Genomic DNA, 22,631 nt, shown 5'->3' with positions numbered 1-22,631 from the left:
TAGAATGCAGGCTACCAGTGCCCCTGAGCCACACTCCCAGAGGGCACCCCCCATGCCCTATCCATTAGCCCCTCCTGGCTAAGGGAGCCACAGGCTAGTGGGACCCTTAGTGAGTGACCAGGGTCCTGAGACTCTGGCCACTACTCAGGTGCCAGCAGTGACTGACCAGCCTTCACCAGTCTCCAGTGCTCCATTCCAGGGACCCAGGACCAGTCCTACCCTACACTGACCACAAGTTAATCTTCTTTGTTACGATTTTATTTATTGATTTTTAGAGAGGGAGGATAGGGAGGAGTGGGAAGCATCAATTCGTAGTTGCTTCTCATATGTACCTTGACCGGGCAAGCCCAGGGTTTCAAACCAGTGACCTCAGCATTCCAGGTCAACACTATCCACTGCACCACCACAGGTCAGGCAGGTTAAACTTATCTTAAAATAAGCAAGCGCTGAAATAGCAAGCGCTTCGCCCCGCCAACCATAGAATGCAGGCTCACTTTCCTACTGGGGTGCTTCCAGATCACTGTCCCCTCCCTAGGAGCCATTCCCTTAAGCAGAAAGCTTGTTCCTTTTCTATTATGAGCAGACTGGGACCACAGGACATAGAGCTGCCTGATGACCCCTCCAGGTCAGCCACCATTTCACTCTTACTCAGCACATACACACTATAAGAGAGTATGTGAGTCAGGGGACCTCTGTGCCAAACTGGCTCTTTCATTTTCTAAGACACAGCTGAGCGTTCATACAGCCAATCCGGGCGTGGCCCCAGTACAGGATCTGACTGTGACCCAGGATGAGCAGGTGCAGACCAGGGGGATGAACCAGACAGTACTCTAGGGGTGGACTCGGACACGGGCAGGCCGATGGAGGGCAGGACGCAGACCTGGAGGCCTTCACAGGAGATGAGGCAGCTGTGCCCAGGTCCAGGCACACACAACAGGTCTGCTGGGCACAAACAGGCGCTTTAGATACATTAACTCATTTAGTTTCATTCCACTACAAGGTTCTGAAGTGGGCGGTATCACTGTGCCTCTTCTGAAGATGGGGAAGGAGTTCAGAAAAGACAAACACCTACCCCTAGCCTGCAGGAAGGATGGGGGAGAGCTGGAATCTGCAGCCAACACCACACTCACTCCAGAAACTCGGGCCCACCCCTCGGCTAGGCTGTACCAGGACGGGGATGAGACGTGAACCTCCCCTCAAGGCCTCCTCTCTGGCCGCTTCCCCCAAAGTGCAGACCAAGCAGAGATAACAGAGGCATCAGAAAGACCAATGAAGGCCACCGATCTTTAGAGTGGACTCGCCAGTGGGTGTGTGAGCCGTACATTAAACATGAGTCGGACAGTAAGCCAGGAGAAGAGGTGTCCAGGGCACCTGCTGTGTATTGTACAAGTCAGCTCACATAATGGGAGCCCATTCCTGACACCCAGAGGTCCTTGTAACAGACACAGCAGGACTAGGGTTGATGGGCTGCAGACCCAGGAACGAGCAAGCAGCAGCATTCCCTGTACGCCCACCCACATCACATACCTGGGCTTAGCCCACAGTGGGCTGAGGGCAGCGGGCGCCTTTCAGAAGACGCAGGCCTGCACCTGAGGAGGCCCTAGGCTTGATTCTGGAGCAGCGGCTCAGTGAGCCGTGAAGCCAAGCCGTTCAATATACACAAAACACAGGCAAAGGCAGGGCAATCACGGGTGGGTGAGAAAAAAATGTGTCAGGCTAGGAACAAAAACAGAAGGCAAACATGCACATAAAACCAGCATAACCCAGATCTAGCTTCAGAAACAAACAAAAGGGACAGCAGGCAGGGAGTCAGCAGGGGCGGGAGACCTGCACCTAGACCCCTTGTCCAGCGACCAGCTGTGAGGCCTGGCACAAGTTGCTTGGCCTCTCTGGGCCCCCAGATCCTCACAAGTAAACAACATGAGGGAGAGGATATGCACATGGTCTTCCCAATTCCCTCCCAAATGAGGAAGGAGGGCTCCAAACATCACGGTCCTCTGAGATGCCACCCACTGAACAGAGGCTGCCAGCCGGTACTCGGGGCTGACCCTGGAGAGGACGAGAGCTCTCCCCATGCAAGTGCTCAGGTTCCTTGCTCTTCACACCACTTGCTGGGCCCTCAGACTGCTGACAAGAAGTGGACACGTGTGTAAGGCCCCAGGGAGCAGCAGGCACAGGGGAATGGTGGGGACCCTTGTGCGGGTCCCCAGCTCTCACAGGGCATCCTCTGTGTGGAGGGGCCACAAGGAACCACCAAAACAAAGAGACATAACACACATTCAGGCACGGTGCTTCAGAGCCAGAGGGACCAGGCTCTGACGCTGGCTCAGCTGGCAGCTGTACGGCTCCGAGTGAGCCACTACACCTGCCGTGGACTCAGGATCCTCACTGAAACCTCTGCTGAGGGAGAACACCTCCTTCCTCAAAGGGCTGCCTGCTCTGAGAACCGGACAAAGGAATGAGGGTAGAATCTAGAATCTTGCATGATAACTCCACTTAAATGGTGGCAACTGTTATATCACTGATGACGATGGCAAACATCTGAGAGAGCTTGGGTGACGCTACACTCCTCGCCGCCATCCTGAGGCACAGCCTGGTCTGGGCCAGAGGCCGAGAAATGAATCAACACCTCCCAGAAGGGGAGAAGAGAGTCAGCAAGGAGGACTTGGTTAGAGCCATCCCTGGGACTAAGGGCTTCAAGACCACCTCTTCATCATCTCCTACCTTCCCATTCAGGAAAGGTCTGGAAAAGAACCGTTACAACGTCCTGTGCCCAGCTTCCACGTGCCAGTAAGAGCCATGGGATAGCACTCAGGGCTGGAATGCCCATGCCAGTCTAACGGGTGAGAAAGGGCCTGCCAGCGGAAGTCAGGGTCAGAGAAAGCCCTCACTCCCAGGAACACAACACCTGGGCAGAGCTCTGGGCCCCAGACTTCCGCCCACTGAGTGCCTATGGGCAAGGCTGGCTGTTCACTGGCAAGGCTGAACACGGCCCCAGGCATGCTTACCAGCTGGGGGCTCTGGGCAGATCCAGTGACCAATGCAGCCGAAGTCACTATCTGTAAAAGGCGAGAGAGGGGTAAGTGAAGCCCCTGCGATAGAAACAAGCTCCCCAGACCAGCAGCGGTACTTCTTCGTAGTAATACAAAGGGATAGGTCTGAAACTCTGAAAGAAGTGTTCAAAACACACCAGATCTTCCCAGCTTGTCTCAGATTGGACAACTTTCTTTTGGAGAACCTGCATTAAAAGGTCTAAGAAAGTTTTCCTTAAATTAAGAGGCCTCTATAGATGGCCAAGGACTCCAAGTGCTGGCCATCCACATCCCACAGGTGTGACACACACTCACACAATGTCTGGGAGGAGCGCAGGTCCCGGGCAGCCCAGGACACAGCCGCTGGCTTGCACTTCTGCTCACTGCCCACTGGCACTGACAAACCTCCTCCAGTCCCGCAGCTTGTGCGGAGTCTTACTCTATGCCTACACTATGTCCTAGGGACACGGACGGAAATCAAGTACAGCCCTGCCCTCCCGGAGCTGGCAGAGGGGCAATTTCAGCCCAGCTCAGAGAAGGACAAACCAGGGTAAGGTGCTCAGGGCTGGCTTCCCCAAGTAAGTGGCATCCACCAGAGCTGAATCTTGAAATGTGGAAAGTGTTAACCAGATAAAGGAGGGAGAAATGGGTGCACCGGGAGCAAATGCACCGAGTGAAGTCCCGGAGGCAGGAGGTGGCTCAGGCTGCACCAAGTCCAGGCCGTTCAGTAAGGCAGCGCCACGGGGGAGCAGCCGCTCCGAGATGCTGGGCTGGCACACGCTCTGCGGCTCGCGCTGCCTGCTCTGTAGTCCTGACTGCCCAGGCTACGGCTAGCACTGCCTGCCAACCGGCCAGACAGCCGTGCACTCGCTCAGCCAGACAGCCGTGCACTCGCTCAGCCAGGCCGGCCTCCCTCACTCAGCCAGACAGCCGTGCACTCGCTCAGCCAGGCCGGCCTCCCTCACTCAGCCAGGCCGGCCTCCCTCACTCAGCCAGACAGCCGTGCACTCGCTCAGCCAGGCCGGCCTCCCTCACTCAGCCAGGCCGGCCTCCCTCACTCAGCCAGGCCGGCCTCCCTCACTCAGCCAGGCAGCCGTGCACTCGCTCAGCCAGGCCGGCCTCCCTCACTCAGCCAGACAGCCGTGCACTCGCTCAGCCAGGCCGGCCTCCCTCACTCAGCCAGGCCGGCCTCCCTCACTCAGCCAGGCCGGCCTCCCTCGCTCAGCCAGGCAGCCGTGCACTCGCTCAGCCAGGCCGGCCTCCCTCACTCAGCCAGGCCGGCCTCCCTCACTCAGCCAGGCAGCCGTGCACTCGCTCAGCCAGGCCGGCCTCCCTCGCTCAGCCAGGCAGCCGTGCACTCGCTCAGCCAGGCCGGCCTCCCTCGCTCAGCCAGGCAGCCGTGCACTCGCTCAGCCAGGCCGGCCTCCCTCACTCAGCCAGGCAGCCGTGCACTCACTCAGCCAGGCCGGCCTCCCTCGCTCAGCCAGGCCGGCCTCCCTCGCTCAGCCAGGACGGCCTCCCCGCCCCTGCGGGTCGGAGCCCGCCCTCCGGTACAGAAGACAAGGCTGACTGGTGGCCCCAGCGGCCTCAGCTGTCTGCTCTGTAGAAGTGGCAGGGTCACATCCCACCAGTTTACAATGGATGCACATCCCCAAAGCGCCTGACTCGCACAGACAGCCCCTCCATCCTCACAAAGCCAGCCCCAGACACACCGCCCTGGGCTCAGGGAGCCTGGACTGCTATGATGAGCAGGGCCCCCTCACAGCACTAAGTGGGGGGGATGAGCCACAGAGGGTGAGGCCCCAAATCCCACTCCACTGATGGACAGAAACGGGGGATATGAGCAAGTTCCTAGGGTGTGTGGGTTTCCCCAATAGTCTAACTGTTTAAAACCATTTACAGTTTATACTTTGCTGTATTCTCAAAGATTATGAACAACTGCTGTGGCATTCAGATCAAGAAAACAAATCAAACACTGTTAAGGTAAGCAAAACATGAAAAGTGCTCACAGTGTATTATAAACAAGTTTGAATTGCAACCTTCTAGAACGAGAACTTCTAGAAAGGAACATTCACAGGGAAGAAAGACTCCACCCTCCAGAATACACAGCAGGACGGTCCATGTTGCCTACACACAGACTACAGAGCAGACTCCAGCTTCACTACCCTTACAGAAAGCAGCACCTGCTCCAAAGCCACGCCGACCCCGGCCAGCCTTTGCAGACTCCACCCGGAGCCAGGCGTGCACTAGGCGAGATGGAGGACAGATGACGGTCAGGGTCCCGCCCTTCTAGCAGCAGAGAGAGCATGGACACTCCTGAGCATGAAATGAGGCCACAGTATCTGGCCCTTTTCATTGTTAAGGGAGAAGGGGAAGGGAATTGGGCCAGAGACAGAGAAAACACCACAGTTTTAGAAACTGAAGACTCAAGAAAATATGAGGACATCCAGTGCTATGATCTAAATGTTTGTGTCCCCTCCCCCCAAATAATTCATATGTTGAAATTCTAATACCCAACATGACAGTATTTGGAGGCAGGACCTTTGCAGGTGCTTAGGTCATAAAGGTGTAGCCTTCGTGGGATTAATACTCTTAGAAAATAGCTCCAATGCTCCTGAACCCTTTCTACCTTGTGAGGACTCAGTGAGGAGCTGGCAGTCTGAAACCCGGCAGAGGGCCTTCGGCAAAACCTGACCGTTCTAGCACCCTGATCTTGGCCTTCCAACCTCCAGAACTGTGAGGAATAAGTTTCTATTATTTATAAGCCACCCAACCTGTGGTATTTTGTTATAACAGCCCGAACAGACTGAGATATCCTGAAAAAGAACCTGGGCAGAACACGGTTTTGGGAGCTAGCCCACTGCCCTCCAACTGAATCAACGGGCATTGTGCCTTCTAGAATGATAAGACAGGGGTCCCTCCTTCCAACATACCTTCTCCGGGACTATTAACAGCAGCCACCATCTTAGCCACTTACCATGTGCCAGGACCTCAGTGCTGCCTCCTTTTTATCTCATAGCAACCCTGAAAGGTCACGTGGGAGGGGATGGAGACTCAGACGGGTTACCAGTGCCACACTGTTCCCAAATGTCACAGACTGTGTTTGAGCCCAACTCTTGGGCTCCAAGCCATGCGATCCTGCCCTGGGGTCTCTCCGGGGCAAGTATGGGACAGAGCTGCTGGTGGCGGGAAGGGCGGTGCGCTGCAGGGAGAAGGGCGAGGGTGCGCCAGGCCCGGGCAGGCCCAGAGCGGGAAGGGCGGTGCGCTGCAGGGAGAAGGGCGAGTGTGCGCCAGGCCCGGGCAGGCCCAGAGCGGGAAGGGCGGTGCGCTGCAGGGAGAAGGGCGAGTGTGCGCCAGGCCCGGGCTGGCCCAGAGCGGGAAGGGCGGTGCGCTGCAGGGAGAAGGGCGAGTGTGCGCCAGGCCCGGGCAGGCCCAGAGCGGGAAGGGCGGTGCGCTGCAGGGAGAAGGGCGAGGGTGCGCCAGGCCCGGGCAGGCCCAGAGCAGGGCCACAGAGGCTAGTCTCCGGGACATCTGCCTGACCAGCAGACGACCACGTAATGGGGCTTCTGAACTGTAATTACCCTAATACATAAAACAAATGGCTTTCATGTAAAAGACATTAAGTTAACAGCAGTCTTGGTGTCAGGTGATAGGTAGGGCCTGGCCCGGCTGCTCTGAACAGGCAGCTGAAACAGGGCTGGGTGCAGAGTTGCCCTGGAAGCCAGGCCCCTAGTACAGGGCTCTGGTTAGAGGAAGAGACTGGAAGGTGATGTTGCCCCAGCCACCCTGACCAGCCCTCAGCAATCCACAGGCCAGTGGGAGGGACTAGGAGGCCAAAGGCAAGACACAGGCAGAGGTGTGATATGAGGAAGGGAAGTCGAGAGTCCGGGAACTCCCTGGTACTCTGAGTCCTGCCGCTGCCACAGGTGCCACCTGAGAGCTGCCACAGGCTCCTCGCTATTAACTCAGCCACACACACGCTGCCTGCCAGGACCAGAGCAAGCAGGTCACTACACGCCCCACCCTTCCACCATGCCTGCTTCTCCGGGATTCAGGCCACTCACTCAACTTCCCACCAAGTGCTAGGACATGTGGGCAGCTTCTGCGAGCTCCTGGTGGGTGGACGGGGCTCCACCTACACGGAACTGCAGGAGACCCATTTCCTCTCTTTAAAAGGAAGCCCGCCTCCCCGCACACGGAGAGCCCATGCTAGGTGCAAAGACCCCAAGTGGAGCAAAACGGATGCGCCCGGAAGCTTGCAAGGCTAGGGGCCCATAATGCCGGGGTCATAGGGCAGGGACCAAATAGGAGCGAGGAGGCTCGTGTGCAGACACGACCCGCCCGCATCCACACTCCCCTCTGCTGAATTGCAGGGGTTCAAGCATCCCAGCTTCTTTTTATCACAGGGCCTCATCAAAACAGGTTTACCTCCAATGCAGAAAGGAAATCATCACCCACGATCACCACGCAGTCTCTTTTCTAAAACACTGGAAGACACTAGTGGAGAAAGAACAAAAACAACTCTGCGAGAGCCCCAGGCTTGCTTGGTGGCAGAAACGGCGCCGGAGGGCTCCAGTCAAGCAACCGCGGTGCAGCGGCGCCCTCTAGCGGCCGCACGGAGCGCCGCACGCTGCTCGTCGAGCCAGCGGGGTTCCTCAGTCCCAGAGCAGGAGAGAAAACTTTCACCACGACTGGGTCTCAGGGAGAAGTGGTGACCAGTGGTGGTCCAGTGAAGACTGCAGTCCTTCAGCTCTTCCTCCCAACTAGAAGGCCCATGAGCCGACTCCTGACTCGGAGCTCCCTCTAGTGCGCACCCCCAAATAGGACACACACCACGTGGTTTTCCTCAGAGGACTACTGCTCTTCCAATACCCTGGACCATCGCAGGCACAGGGAAGCTGGAAAACCAGCCCCTAGGGCCTCCTGGAGATCAGTGTGATGCCTTCCCACGCAAGTCAGAGATATCCGTGGGGACACAGGGAGGCGAGGCCCAGCTGAGATAGTGAAAACAGGCTGTACCCTGCCCCTCTGGGGTGGGAGTTAGAGTGAGCTGGCTCTTACCCACCCATCCTTCCAAAAGGGGTCAGAAGCTGCTGAGAACAGAGACCTTCAAATAGCAGTGGGAAGGGCAGGGCTGTTCTAACCCAGCTCTGCCTGGGTCTGAACAAGTCACTGTCCCCTCCACATGGGGGGTGTCAGCTCCCTGGGAGGACTGACGGCACAGAGAGGATCAGCGTTCTCTTCCTGCTCCAGTGCTTGGTGATTCTGCAAGGCTCTGCGAAGCGGTGAGGCTGAAGCTGCACTTGCAGCAAGCAGTCTTCGTTCAGACTGAATGTATGTATCTGGGGCAGCTGGGTGGGAGATGCTACTGACCCTGAGGTCTGCTACAGCATACCCCTCACCACTCCCTGTCTTGAGAGGTCCCTACTCCCCAAGTCATGTCACACAGCCCAAAATCATGGGTTAGTGTCGGAAATCAAGAAAGACACCAGGTGTCTCAGCCTTGGGGGCGCCTTTATGGGTCACAGTGATGCTCCGATGAGATGTTTATGAAAGCACATTTATAAGCTCTCAAGTGCAGGAAAAATTGTTGTTATTATTAATCTCCTAATCAAGTCTTCATAGTAGTATCACCCCTCATAAACTTTAGGCAGAACATTACAGTACACATCAGAATTTTCCAAACCATGTTCTTCAAAAACACAAGTGTTTCCCATGATCTTACATCTTTCAGGGTGAAGAGGAGAATTCAAGGTACCTGGTTTTTCTTGTAAAATAGATTTTAGTAAATATATAAGAAAAACACAAAATACACTTTGTTCTTATCAATATATAATCATCTCATCATTAGTCATTGGGGAAATGCAAATCAAAACCACAATGAGATGCTATATCACACCCACTAGGATGGCTATAATAAAAAAAAAAAACAGACAAGTGCTGGCAAGGACGTGGAGAAAACTGGAATATTCATACATTGCTGGTAGGAATGAAAATGATACAACTACTTTTGAAAACAGGCTGGCAGTTCCTCAAAATATTAAGCAGAGTTACCATATGACCCAGCCATTCCACTCCCAGCAACCTGGAAACATAACCACACAAAAACTTGTAAATGAATGTTCACAGCAAATTATTCATAATAGCCAAAAAGCAGAAACTGAGATGTCCATCAACTAATGAATGAATAAAATATGGTACATCCATATAGTGCAGGGGTCCCCAAACTTTTTACACAGGGGGCCAGTTCACTGTCCCTCAGGCCGTTGGAGGGCAGGACTATAAAAAAAACTATGAACAAATCCCTATGCACACTGCACATATCTTATTTTAAAGTAAAAAACAAAACGGGAACAAATACAATATTTAAAATAAAGAACAAGTAAATTTAAATCAACAAACTGACCAGTATTTCAATGGGAACTATGCTCCTCTCACTGACCACCAATGAAAGAGGTGCCCCTTCCGGAAGTGCTGCAAGGGCCGGATAAATGGCCTCAGGGGGCCGCATGTGGCCCGCGGGCCGTAGTTTGGGGACCCCTGATATAGTGGAATATTATTCAACCACTAAATAAGATGAATTACTGATATACGCTACAACATGAACCTTAAAAAAAAAATCACACTATGTGAAATAAACCAGACACAGATCACACAGTGAATGACTCTAGTTACACAAAATGCACAGAACAGGCAGAGGGAAGGCAGACTGGTGGCTGCCAGGGCTGAGAGGGGAAGGGGGTGGGAACGGCTGCGGAGGGGCGTGGCGTTTCTTCTGGGCTTGATGAAACAGCCTGGAACTAGTGGCCAGTCATACTTGAACAACCTTATGAATCAAGTAAAAACTACTAAATTGTGCATTTTAAAGTGGTGGATTTTTTTTCCCAGGTCCACAGCTAAACTTATCCCCAGGTCCCAGGGCAGGGACCCAGAGCCCGTGAGCAGTGCAGCTTGCTGTAGCAGCCACCTGGGCCAGCCCCTGCTATGGGGGGAGCAGGGGCTGAATTTGACTTGGCTGCGTAATTATCTGTCTTTTTAAAAATGGCCTATGGAAACAAAGAACGGTCAGAAAATCATGAAGAATTACTGATGCCTAACGCAGAAACATTTCATCTGTGCATTGAAACCCCACAGCATTTACCAATCATGCACGTATCAATGTATATCTATATGATATCCCTGTCCTATGTCACTGGCTTTACCTTATAATTTCAACACATACCTGTAAAATTATCGAGTTTCTTATATATGATACCGCAAGACTATACAAAGTTATTCCCTACAGATCCATGACTAAAGTCTTCTACGAGAAACACATTGGTACATAAACTACTACAGTCATTTCATGGACAGATAAACTAAAGGGCATTCCACTGTTAAATGCATTTGGTAAAGTAATACTGCTCTCCTAAATTCTAGTGTCAAATGTCTGCCTACCTTTTCAAAGAGCCTCTCATTTCAGGACACATTTCTTTGATCGCCTCTTCCCCAGACTGTAATAACCTATTCAGACGTTTCATTCTGGTGCACAGCACCTGCTGCTGTGACAGACTGGATACTCTGCATTTCAGTGTCACTTACTTGTCGTCAGCTTTATCAATGAGACAGCTAGCATCAAGGTCTTTACACTCAGGCTTCTTTCAAGTCCCAACTGTGAGCTAAGATACCCATCTTTTCAAAGATACTCAGTTTTGCTCTTGTGGTAAAACAAAACAAACAAACAATAAAACAACTAGAAATTCCCAGGGTGCACAAAGAGTTTTAACATTCGTCTTGTCACTCTAGCACACACTCTGGGAATCCACAATCACTTTAAGTATGGAATGCACATGGCTTCCTTCTTATTTCTAACTGGTCATCTGGAGACTGAGCCACCCAGCCTTATGCTCTAATGAGGCTGAAGGTTGATGTGTGAGGGGCAGATCACCAAGAACTCCTCTATGGTTTCTTCAGTGTAATTAATACAGCCATCAGTCAGTGAACTACAAAATATTATTGAGATCCTAGAATCGGTGGATCCCAGGAACGGTGCTAAGAATACAATGGTTACGGGAGAAAGAGGGAGCACCTTCATTTCCATTATTTCATGCTTTCTGTGTGGAAAGTGCTCCACTAGAGCAGCACTCCTGGCCTCCTGCTCCCCACCCGTCCTCCTTCCCACACATAAATGCCCCCCTTAAGGCAGGAGGAGAAACAGCTGATGGGCAAGTAGAGGAGGTACGTTTGGCCTGGTCTTCTCTCCTCTCCTCTGGAATTAGCCGCAGAGAGCCTTGCCCGTCCCTGCAGGGAGGCCACTGGCCGTCCAGAGCTGCCCGTCCCTCTATAAGTTTATCTGGTTCTGATGCTCCAGCTTAGGTGGCTCCTGCTTGTGTCTATCATTTCCAGTCAGGCCAGAAACAGGGGTGGCAATTATGGGGTTCCTGTCTAGTTCAATAAATGAAGAAAGTAAGTTATGCCCCTGCCCTCACAGAGATTATACTCCAGTAGGAAGACACGGACTGCCAACAAAGAGAAGGGTTACTTCCTCAAACTTGTGGAGCACACACCCACTGAAGACCTTCTCTGACTACAGCTCTCGCATCTAAATGTCCAAATAGCTTACATTTCGCTTCCTTCAGTCCCTGCTCAACTATCACTTATCAGTGGAGCCATCCCGGACCACCTATGCCAGTCAGCAGCTCCCCACCCCGACACACATACACTCGTGTCCTTATCCTGCTTGACTTTTCTCTATACAACTAGACACAATCTGCTCACTCTACTCTTGTTGTGTTGCAAGTCTACCTCCCCCACCTCCCCCACGACCCCCGAATGTAAGCTGCATGAGCTCAGGGAGCTGGTCCTGTTCTCACTGTTCACAGGCACCTGGAACAGGGCCTGGCACAGAGGAAGTGACCAGTAACATCTGTTGAATGAATGAACAAATGAATCTGCTACAAGCAAGGTGATGAGAAAGATAATGAGGACTGGGGTGAGGACTGCTATAGAAAAGGGGACAGTGAGGGCCTTTCTGAGGGTTAACATCGGCATGGTAACACAGCGATAGCATAAGAGAAAGGCCACAGCACAGCAATACTGCTGTGCCCCTCTGCAGGTGTGCCAACAGTGGCTGAGTGAGCCTGGCCGGGCCTCTGCAGGGGGCTGGCACCCTGAAAAGAAGGAAGAGATGGCCACAGGGTCCTGTCAGTGCTGAGTCCTGCCAGGGGCTCTGGGGCCTGCTCATTGTTTATTTCCCCACAAGTCAGCCATGTTGAACCATGTAGTGAGACTGGTCACGGAACGGCCAACACAGCAGCACTGAGCTAAACGCATTACAGCATCGTGCCATTTTATTCTCACTGCCAGGTGTGAGGTGGGTGTTTAATCCTCATTTTACAGAGGCCTCAGAGTCCTGAGAGGTGAGGTGGATCACCCACAGTCACCCAGCTAGTAACTGGCAAGCTAGGGTTGAATAGGTGCCGTCTCACGCCCTCGGGATCATCTTATGCCAACTCGCTGGGTTTGGCAGCAGGAGAGGGTGCACCTCAGAGATGCTAAGTAAGCAACGTGGGTCCCTGGACAGCGCAGGTGTCCCTGACCCACGTCTATGTCCCTGTAGCTATGAATTCAGTCTCACACTTAGCAGATGCTTGGTCATTCTTGGAGCTTCAAAGTGCAGTGTAGGCCCCTGAAGGGTGGGGCACGGGTGGCTGACTGTCTACCCCAAAACCTGCTCCCCTCTCCTTCCTGGGTAACAGAACCTCTCTTTTTTTAAGTGGGTGCCCTGCTTTGGTTCTCCACCCTGCTTCTGTAACACAGATGTGATGGCTTAATCTCCAGCAGCCACCAGGGACCATGAGGACAAGGGTCACACCCAGGGCTAGTGAAACAGAGAGCTGGAAGGAGCGTAGGACCATGACAACTTCAACAAAGCACCCCGAAATGCCTACCTCTGTTCGTTAGATGAGAAACAAAGCTCAAGTTTGCTTAAACCACCACTGTGTGGGGTTTTCATGGCATATTCTATCAAATCTGATAAACAGCAAGGAAGGCTTGTGGAAGTGAAAAATCTTCACCTAAATCAGAAGTGTAGGACTCCACTTGACAGACAGAATAAAACAGGGCTCAGAAAACTTTTCCTATAGCTTCGGGGGGGCAAGGTTGGACAAGGAAGCTGAAGTCAGCCGCTGTGGGTCTAGAATGTTGGAATAACCTGGGATGACTGTCTGCCAGAAGCCAGGAGGTTTTGAGTGAAAGTGGTGTGATAACATCAGCATTTTAGTGAGGTGAATATAGCAGCCTTTCCCAGGCCAGCGAAGCCAGGACAGCCTGGACGTCAAATGTTTCCTGAATGCACAGTCGGTGCCAGGCATCAAGCCCTCAGGAAAGGCTGCACAGGAGAGAATCCTGGAGCTGAGTCTGAGAGATGTCAGGAGAGTACCAGGCACTGCTGTACCCTTTGAGAAGTGACTCCCACACTGTCTCCGCAGCCCCACACACACTCAGATTCCCAGGCTCACCCCGAGAGTCTGACCCACAGACAAGGCTGGCGCTCAGATTCTGTATTTTTAGTAACTGTCTCCAGGTGATCCTATGTAGTTAATCCATGGAATATTAAATAGGCCAGAAACAGCTCCTTACCTGGAACATAAGTTTGGATGTATATTAAATAGGTGAACAAATAATATATTTTCACACTGTTAGAAGACAACAAACCAGTAGACTTTGAAATGTTTCGATAACAGTCAAAACAACATTTTTCTGGTTAAGTGAATGTGTTTTTTAATTAGTTATTTAATTAACTACAATATAATCTAAGGTCACTAATAACATTCTATGATCTACTTCTGCAACCATTTCAACAAAAAGGTGTTTATGTTTTACGTGCATAGCCTGAGAAGCGACCTCAGAGTGGGAGCAGGAGTTCTGGCCGGCTCACTATAGCCCCTTTCTGCATCTCGCAGGCATGGTGGGGACCCAAAGCCCAGCCTGGGGGACGAGGAGCTTCCAGGCTGTCTCTAGACAGGTGCGTGGGCAAGGAGCTGTCTTCCCCTTCCCAAGGTGTCCTAGCACACTTCAAGGCAACTCTCTCTGGAAGAGAACTTACAAAAGAGAAGTGCTCCTTTAAGGGGAAACATGGTACAAAGGGAAAAACAATGGCGAAGGATTCAGGTCAGTAACCACCCCCCTCAACTCACCCTCCAACTGGCCTTGGGCAAGCTTCTTCACCTGTTGTGCTATATGCTCTTGAAGGTCCCTTCCAGCTGTGATTCTACAGTTTCCTTCTTCCTAATTAATACTGAAAAATGATTCTCGGTATTAAATGCATTCCCATATGTAAGGCATGATGTTTGGTGCTAGGGATACAATATTGAAGAGAAATCAGACTCCATGCCCTTAAGGAGTTTATAGTCTAGAAAGGCAGACAAATAATTCATTCAATAATTACAACTGTCATAAATGTTACTAAGGAAAAGTACTTGGTGCTATGAAAGAGGATAATGAGAGCTCAAGAAAAGTTTACCAAGCAAATATAACATCTGTGCCGAGACCTAAAAGCAGAGTACCAGTCAACAGGAGCAATCTTCTGCTGGAACTGATAAGCCATTATCTCAGTGGTCTTCAACCTCTGGGCCGCGGACCGGTACCGGTCCATGGGCCATTTGGTACCAGTCCGCAGAGAAAGAATAAATAACTTACATTATTTCCGGGTTTTTTTTTATATATATTATTTTTATTTATTTATTCATTGTAGAGAAGAGAGACAGACAGAGAGAGAAAGAGAGAGAGAGAGAGAGAGAGAAAGGGGGAAGAACAAGAAACATCAACTCCCATATACATTATTTCCGTTTTATTTATAATTTAAGTCTGAACGATGTTTTATTTTTAAAAAAATGACCAGATTCCCTCTGTTACATCCATCTAAGACTCACTCTTGACGCCAGTCTCAGTCATGTGATACATTTATCTGTCCCACCCTAAAGGCCGGTCCGTGAAAATATTTTCTGACATTAAACTGGTCCGTGGCCCAAAAAAGGTTGGGGACCTCTGCATTATCTGACTATGGCCATCTGGCTAGAAGCCCCAAACCCTCATCCTCATGCTTCAACAGGTTGGTATTAATACCTCAGGTCATCTGCAATTGCCTCCAGGCCTTGGGTGACAGCCAAGACGGCCAGAACTGGGCCCAGCAGAGGAAAAGAAACACATGAAACAGACTCCAAGCAGGAAACATGGGCCTGAGGTTGGACCTGTCCCTGGCCCAATATTTCTGGTGATGTGTGCCAGGCATTATGCATAAAGATGGGGAATAAGAAAAGATATTGTCACAACACCAGGAAGGTACACAAGGGAGGAGGAGGAAGACAGGCCTTTCAAATGGGGGTTTCTTGGACAATTCCAAGGAAGGGATGTTATCTGAAGATGGGAAATACTTGGAGATGGAGAAAGCATCCTGATTCTGACAGTACAACAACATAAGCAAAGGCATGTAGGCTGGAAAGCAACGGGTATACAACAAGCTGTGGCTGGAGCTCAGGATAAGGGGCGAGAGAGATCTGGCAATGATGTCGAGTAGGCCTGAGTTGCTACCTCTGATTCAGAAAGTGAACAGATGACAATGTGTCTTCAGGTTGGTGTCTGGTGTCAAATCACACTTCTACCCAGACTGGCCCTATGACAAGGGCCCTCGGTTTTCTCCATGGGAATGTGCAGTTTCTCAAACGTTCAAATCCTAAAGATCACCTGGGACAGGCTGTCGGGCCCCACCTCCAGTTGGAAGATTCCGATTAAGTAAATCAAGATGAGCCCCAGGCTGAAAAACCCCAAGTCAGACAGTGGGTCCCAAAGGCCCCTCCAGTCACAAGCTGGAGGCCCTGGATTCCTGGCCTCCTGTTACAGCATGAGGTCCAGGCCCAGGTGACCTTCCCTGACTATGGTGTATGTGTGTGGGGGGGGGGGTAGTTCCTGACAAGCAGGGAGGGACAGACCTTTAATGCTGTGGGGGGAAGCAGGAATGGAGAGCTGTGGAGAGCTGGGCCCAGACTGTCACCAAGTCTAGGGACACTCTCATGAGAAGTGAATGCTAACAGTAGCCAAGGCCCCAAGAGGAAAGTTAGGAAATTCTGGGCAGACAATACAGCTTGCATAAAAGTATATTCTGTACAGGTAAGATCTAAGGAGCATGTAGGCGAAGGATGAGAAAGCTGAAGAGAGCCAGGCCCACCATACAGGCAGCCTTACCATGAAATTGGGACTTGATTCTGTAGGCAACAGAAAGTCGGGGCAGATCTCTACACCCTGCAAGATCCTAGCAAAATCTCCCCTTAGGCATTTACTGGGAGGAACATGTGAACACTGCTCTCCCCTCACCATCACCATTCTCCACCCTTAAAGATCATCTACTATTCCTGTTCAAAAATCAAACCTTGGATCCCCTCTGTGCAACTACTAGATCAAAATGAGGCAACCACTTTGACTGAGGCAATTAACACTAAGTTGGAACCCTATCTCTGAGATGATGGGGAGAGGCTGGTCCAGCCTGGAGTAAGGTGGCTAGCTCGAGGACAGAGCTCTCGGTTCCTCTTACAGCTTTCTTTCTCTGACTCCTTTGGAGGAACCGGCACCTTCTCTAAATGAGTTCATGATCCTTGAAGGTGGGAGAGAAGGGGCACAGAGCGGGGATGACATGGTTCACACTGGCTGGGGTTGGCCTTGACCAGTTCCGGCTGAAATACCTTAAAAACTGTAAGAAATGCCGCGGCAACTTCAACAATTCAAGCAGCCTCAACAAGACCCTGTCTAGAAGACTGCACAGATTGACTATTGGTGACTTCAAATGACTTGCTTTCTCCTCACAAGTCAAAAAGAGGGGCAGGCTCTGAAGGTATTGCTGAATCTTGCAACGCTAGCAAAGAGAGCAGGAGATGCCGATTCTCTCCAGGGGGCCCCGGTTCGTGGGGGAGTGGGAGATCTGGTCAAGGTTGTCAAGTTAACACCTCGGCTCCACTCCCGCACCGGCTGAGCGCGTCTGGCTCCCCGGACACGCCCCCGGGCGATACCTCCAGTTTGCGGTGAAAGCACATTTGGGGCGGGGGTGGGGGGCGCGGACGAGGGTGGTGACCAGGTAGGCTTTGTACAGACAGGCGTTAGCCGTGAGCAGCGTAATGAAGACCCTCCCCTCACAACCCCTGGGACCTGGCCAGGCGCGCGCCCTGGCCGCCCTGGAGCCGGGGTAGGCTACCCGCCCGCAGCCCCCAGCTGCGGCCCCGCTCACCTTGCACTTGAAGCCGGCGGCGGGCGGCAGGAGCTCCCGCAGCAGGGCCTTGGCCACCTCGCGGCTGGCCTCCTCGCTTACGAAGTGCAGGTTAAGCACCTCATGAGCCTCGAACTTGGCGAGACGCAGCAGGGAGCGGAGCGCGACGCGGGCCTTGGCCTGCAGCGCTGCATTGTGTTCCGCCTTGGTGAACATCATCAGCAGGTGGTAGTCCACCGGACCCGCCCCGCCGCCCTCCAGGCTCTTGGCCTTGGCACCCAGGGCCGGCACCGCCGAGCCTCGCGCCAGTTCCGGGGCCGGCGGCGAGGGCGCGGCGGGGGCGCCGGCGCGGGCCTCCTTCAGCCTCTTGGTGGCGCTGGAGAAGGTCTCCCGGCCTGAGCCCAGGTAGTAGAAGGCACAGACGGCAAGGGCCGCGGCCAGCAGCAACGCGCAGTAATGGGAGCGCACAGCGCCCAGGCGGGCCATGGCCCGAGCGCATGGGGGCCCGCCTCGGAGAATACCCATGCGCCAAGAACTGGGGACCTTGCAGCCAGAAGAGCGGTGGAAACAGGTACTCGAGTAACCACTTAGTAGCACCGGCAGCAGACGGCGGCCATGGCGGGGGCGGAGCCACGCTGCACAGAGCCAATCCGCGGGCGCTGATGCGCGGAGAGGCGTGGCCAGGTTAGCCCGGCAGCCGTTGGGTCCTAGAATCAGAGCCCGCGCGTCGGTAGTAGCTGTCCCATTGTCGTCTGAGCAGCTAGTAGAGCGGGCTGTACGAGCTTTGAAAATTGGACCTCTTAAGTGCCTAGCCGTAGACGCTGGTATCAAAGCTGAGCCTTGAAAGGAACTGAGACGCCCCCAACGCAGTAGCTTCGGTTGGCAAAAACATTAAAATGCATACACAAAGAGAAAAATGTTTATCTCTATACCTTATTCCCCCTAATTTCTTGGAGGCCCGACTCTTTTCACACCTTGGAGACCAGCTGGGGCTGGGGAATTTAAACTAGCAAGTTCCTTCCCCATTTATGGTCAAATAGGGTAGACACGTGAGGTGGATGGAAATCGCCTGCCCACCCAACTTGTCATATCATATCTGAGGCCGACCAGAGGCATCTAAAGGATGTGGCCAGCAGGGGGACCCCGCTGCCCAAAACTTCGGAACAGTTCCGAGTTTGAAGGGAATTCCAGAGATTGTGATACTAATTCTTTAAAATAAACAAACACTTTTCAAAAGCTTTAATATGTACCAGGTAGTTCTGCAAATTCTAAACTAAAGCTCATTGAGGTAAATTATCCAACACCACACACAGTGGCAGTTTTGACCCGGATAGTTGAACAAAAGCAAGTACATAAAACTCATTAACTTCAGTCTCCTAAGGACTGATGATATACCGTAGTGAAGAAACATATACAAATGATCTGCATGCTTGAAAGAAGTGGAGGTAAAAACGCATGGACAAATGCACGTATAAATTCTCTCACCAGTTTATTGTGACGGGCCGTTATTTCTCAGTGTGGTTTCCAGACCACAATTTTTTTTTTTAATTTTTATTTATTTTAGAGAGGAGAGAGAGAGAGAGAGAGAGAGAGAGAGAGAGAGAGAGAGAAGGGGTAGAACAGGAAGTATTTACTCCCATATGTGCCTTGACTGGGCAAGCCCAGGGTTTTGAAGGGTTTTGAACTGGTAACTTCAGCCAAGCATTCCAAGTCGAATGCTTGATCCACTTTGCCACCACAGGTCAGACCACAATTTATCTCATTTCTAACTCTTGTTCTTTTCAACTGGAGCAACACTTTTCTGGAAAACATTGAACCCTTGAAACAGGCTTGGCAACAAGTTCAATGCGTGCTACCTCACCTTTTAAAAAGAAAGACAAAAACCCAAGAGCAGAATTAACTCAACTAAGTAGTAGGTTCTTTGGTTCCTGTAATCCTCACAACTCTTAAGAGGTAATAGTTGCACTTTACTATCAGGAAATTGAGATTTAGAGAAATAAATTGCCTAAATCTAGTTGGCTAGTAGGTAATAGAGCCAGGATCTGAGGTAACAGAGCCCAAGTCTCACTGCTTCCAAAGCTCAAGCTTTTAGCCAAGATTAAAACTGAAAGCAGTAACTTGAGCTCTGAGTTGTGTGTACTGTACCACAACCTTCAGCAGATAACGCTGATTAAGAAAGCAAGCTCTCTTAAGCGCTTGTTAAGAGCAAGCTAAGAGAGCTGTATTTCAAGGCTGGAAGACTACTCTGCCACTACAGGTTGATAAGACATCAAGCGAGTTACCAAATCTCTCTGAACTGCAATTATACCCATATGTAAAACGGGACTAATACTGGTACTTATGCCTCATGGGGATTATGAGAGACAATAGATTAAAAAACAGAACAGTATCTAACACGTAGTAAACAATGTAAAGTATGCTAGATACACCAAGCCCTCAGTTGGTTAGAGCATCGTCTCAAAGCACAGAGGTTGCCAGTTCGATTCCCAGTCAGGGCACATACAGTAACAGTTCAATGTTTCTGTCTCTCTCTCTCTCCCCCCCCCCTTCCTCTTTCACTGAAATCAATAAGTAAAAATTTTAAAAAAGAAAAAAAAAACAAGCCCTAAAAAGAAAATCTAAATATCCAACAAATACCAAAATATAATTAGCAACTATAGCTTTTCTAGAGTATTTACAAAGACTAAACCCCAAATCTCCACTAAGACTTCATTACATGTTCCACAGAATCCCATTACATGTTCCACAGAATCCCTACAGCTCTATTACATTCTAATTACTTTTTATTATAAGGGAGAAAGAATTCTCGAATTGTGCCTCTTACTCCCCTGACCAACACCATCAATAAGGTGTTTTCCTCTGCCACTTACTTTAGTTCTTATTCAACAAGTTATCTTATTCTTCAGACCTCATGGAGTTTACATTCTAGTAGGGGAAAATGGACAAGAAAAAGAATGTAGTGTGTCAGATGGTGCTATGTGCTATTTCCTCAGCTCAAAAAATTAGGGGATATTTCAAAATGAATAGGAAGCTATAAAATATCCCCTAATTTTTGTGAGCAGAATTTGAGAATATTTCAAAATGAATATGGAGCGATAAAATATCCCCTAATTTTTATGAACAGTGTTGATACAGCTGGATATGTAAGAACATAGCTAAAGAATTTTGGTGAGCACAATTACCTTTCCATTCCAACTAACTTTGGCCAAATTCTCTTTCTGACCAGAGATTAGAGGTAACTTTTTTCCTGTTGTAAAATTTCTAAATCCGTAACGTAGTTTTTTTTTTGTTTGTTTGTTTGTTTTTTGCATTGACTACTACCCAGTATTGTCAAGGATACAGAGAAGCAGACACATTCCTTCACAGCAGATGAGGGTTTATTGGTACAACTTCTCTGGAAGGCCTTCTGGCAATCCTAAAATCTTTCTGGTCCCTAAGAGAACTTTCAGTTCTGCTATCCAAATGAATGTTTCTCCCTTAAACAGTGGTTCTCAAGTTTTGATTGGCATTAGAAGTACCTGGGAGGCTTAGTAAAAACATAAAGACTCATGCCCTATTCATCTTCAGTGAGCCCGAGTCTCGATGATGATGGTTTTACAGACCAAAGTTTGAAAAGCACTGCCCTAGACCTTCACCCAGCCAGCTTTCTGCTTCAGACCTTGGCTTAGGTGCCACTGCCTTGCCACTAACCAAACCAGCAAGCATCCAGCTGAGACACTATCCTCAACAACTCCATTAAGGGCCACCTATAAATTACCCAGTCCCAACTTTCTCCATTGCAAGAAAGCAAAATTCTCCATAATGTCCCTAATACCTAACAGAGTGCCTGATTCATTAAATGATCCACAAAAATATACCCGCCAATTGTAAACCAGCATTGTAAACTAGTAATCTAGGAATTCATCCTAAGGAACTAATTAAGAATGTACTACAAAAACTAGCCATAAGAATAAAGCAGAGCTAGGTTTATGATGCTAAGAAATTAGAATCATATGTTCATCAATGAAGGGGCTAAACTAAAAGGATGTTTTCGATAAGAGTTACACATTCAACAAATGCAAGTAGAAATCTAAAAAAATAATAATGGAAGAACCAAGCTATAGACCTTATTAGCCAACTGCAATGAAACATATGGATTGTGACTTGAAAAAATCTATTAAAAAAAAAAAACACATTTAAGACAATTTTGAAAATTTGAAAACTGATTATATAGTTTTCTAGTTTAAAGAAGTGTGGTATTATGATTGGGCTTTTTTCTTTTTCTATATTTTTGGTACCCTTTTAGAGATACATACTGAACAATTTGTTAGTGAAATGTCTGAGATCTGGTTAAAAAACAAATCTGGGTAAGATAAAAAAAAATGGGAGTATAGATAAAACAATGTTCAGCCATGAGGTAATAGCTATTGAAGTTATTCTACTTTTTATGGTTGAAATTTTTCATAAAATATTTTTTAAATCCTCCCCAAAGTGATGTTAAATACTTAAGAACTTAAAAACTTGTTCCCCATTTAATAAGTGAAAGCAGCATATAACAGGATGATCCCATTGTATATAAATATACATACCCAAAGGTCTATCAGGGCATATACCAAGGAAGTCTCCCTTGGTACTACCCAACAGAACTTCCTACAATGACGGATATGTTCTAGAATCTGCCATGTTCAAAACAGCATTCACAAGGCACATTAGTGAGCTCTTAAACCATGGCAGTGCAACAGATAAACTCTAGGTTAATTTTGTGTAATTTTTATTTAAATTTCAATTGCCACACGGGGCCAGTGGATACCACATTGGACAGCATGGACAGATAATGAAATTATGAATAGTTATTTTATTTTTTTCTTACTGTAATTTAAACATTTTTCTAAAATGAAAAAGTATCATTTTGCAATAAGAAAAAAACAGGCTTTGTTTTCATTTAAAACATTTACTGACTAGTGGTGTGGGTTCTCTACTTCATAGAACGATCCTGAAAATGAAATGAAGTGGAATAAAGCAAGTTACAAAGAAAAGCTTTATGTGTCTGCTTTCAATTAGCTTTTAAGGCAAAACCAGGCAATTCACTCCAAATCTGTTCTTTCAGCCCCTCCATTCCTCAATCTTAATTCATATAAAAACATGTTTTTGTTTGTTTACTAAGAGGATTTAGTGTGAATGTGTTACATAGATTAGAAACTTCAACATATATGTCAATGACAGAAAGAAAAAAAAAAGCTAGGGCCCCAAAAAAAGCATTTGCAGTTTTTTATCTAATAAACTGGGAGCCATGCAACTCTGTGATCAGACAGAAGAAAATATTTAAAAGATCAAGATGGATTTCTTTATTGAAGCAATCAGGAAATAAGAGCAATGTGAATTAATTT

At 49.5% G+C, this 22,631-nt stretch overlaps 1 protein-coding gene and 1 non-coding gene across 2 annotated transcripts in view; both read right to left on the bottom strand.

Moving 5' to 3' along the window:
* The window catches only part of XXYLT1 (xyloside xylosyltransferase 1), a 202,059-nt gene extending 184,173 nt beyond the window's left edge, over positions 1–17,886 (bottom strand). Inside the window, exon 1 of the mRNA XM_066347160.1 lies at positions 17,287–17,886. Coding sequence (XP_066203257.1) covers positions 17,287–17,790 — 504 coding nt within the window. The 5' untranslated portion in view covers positions 17,791–17,886. The remainder of the gene's footprint in view (positions 1–17,286) is intronic.
* LOC136380240 (small nucleolar RNA SNORA5) lies at positions 9,917–10,052 on the bottom strand. Its single transcript, XR_010746914.1, has one exon. It is a non-coding gene; the product is annotated as a small nucleolar RNA SNORA5 (small nucleolar RNA).
* Positions 17,887–22,631: the final 4,745 nt, after the last annotated feature.

The sequence above is a fragment of the Saccopteryx leptura genome, chromosome 8 (assembly GCF_036850995.1).
Source record: "Saccopteryx leptura isolate mSacLep1 chromosome 8, mSacLep1_pri_phased_curated, whole genome shotgun sequence".
NCBI lineage: Eukaryota > Metazoa > Chordata > Mammalia > Chiroptera > Emballonuridae > Saccopteryx > Saccopteryx leptura.
The sequence above is the reverse complement of the archived record's forward strand: the minus strand, read 5'-3'. Positions and strand labels throughout refer to the sequence as shown.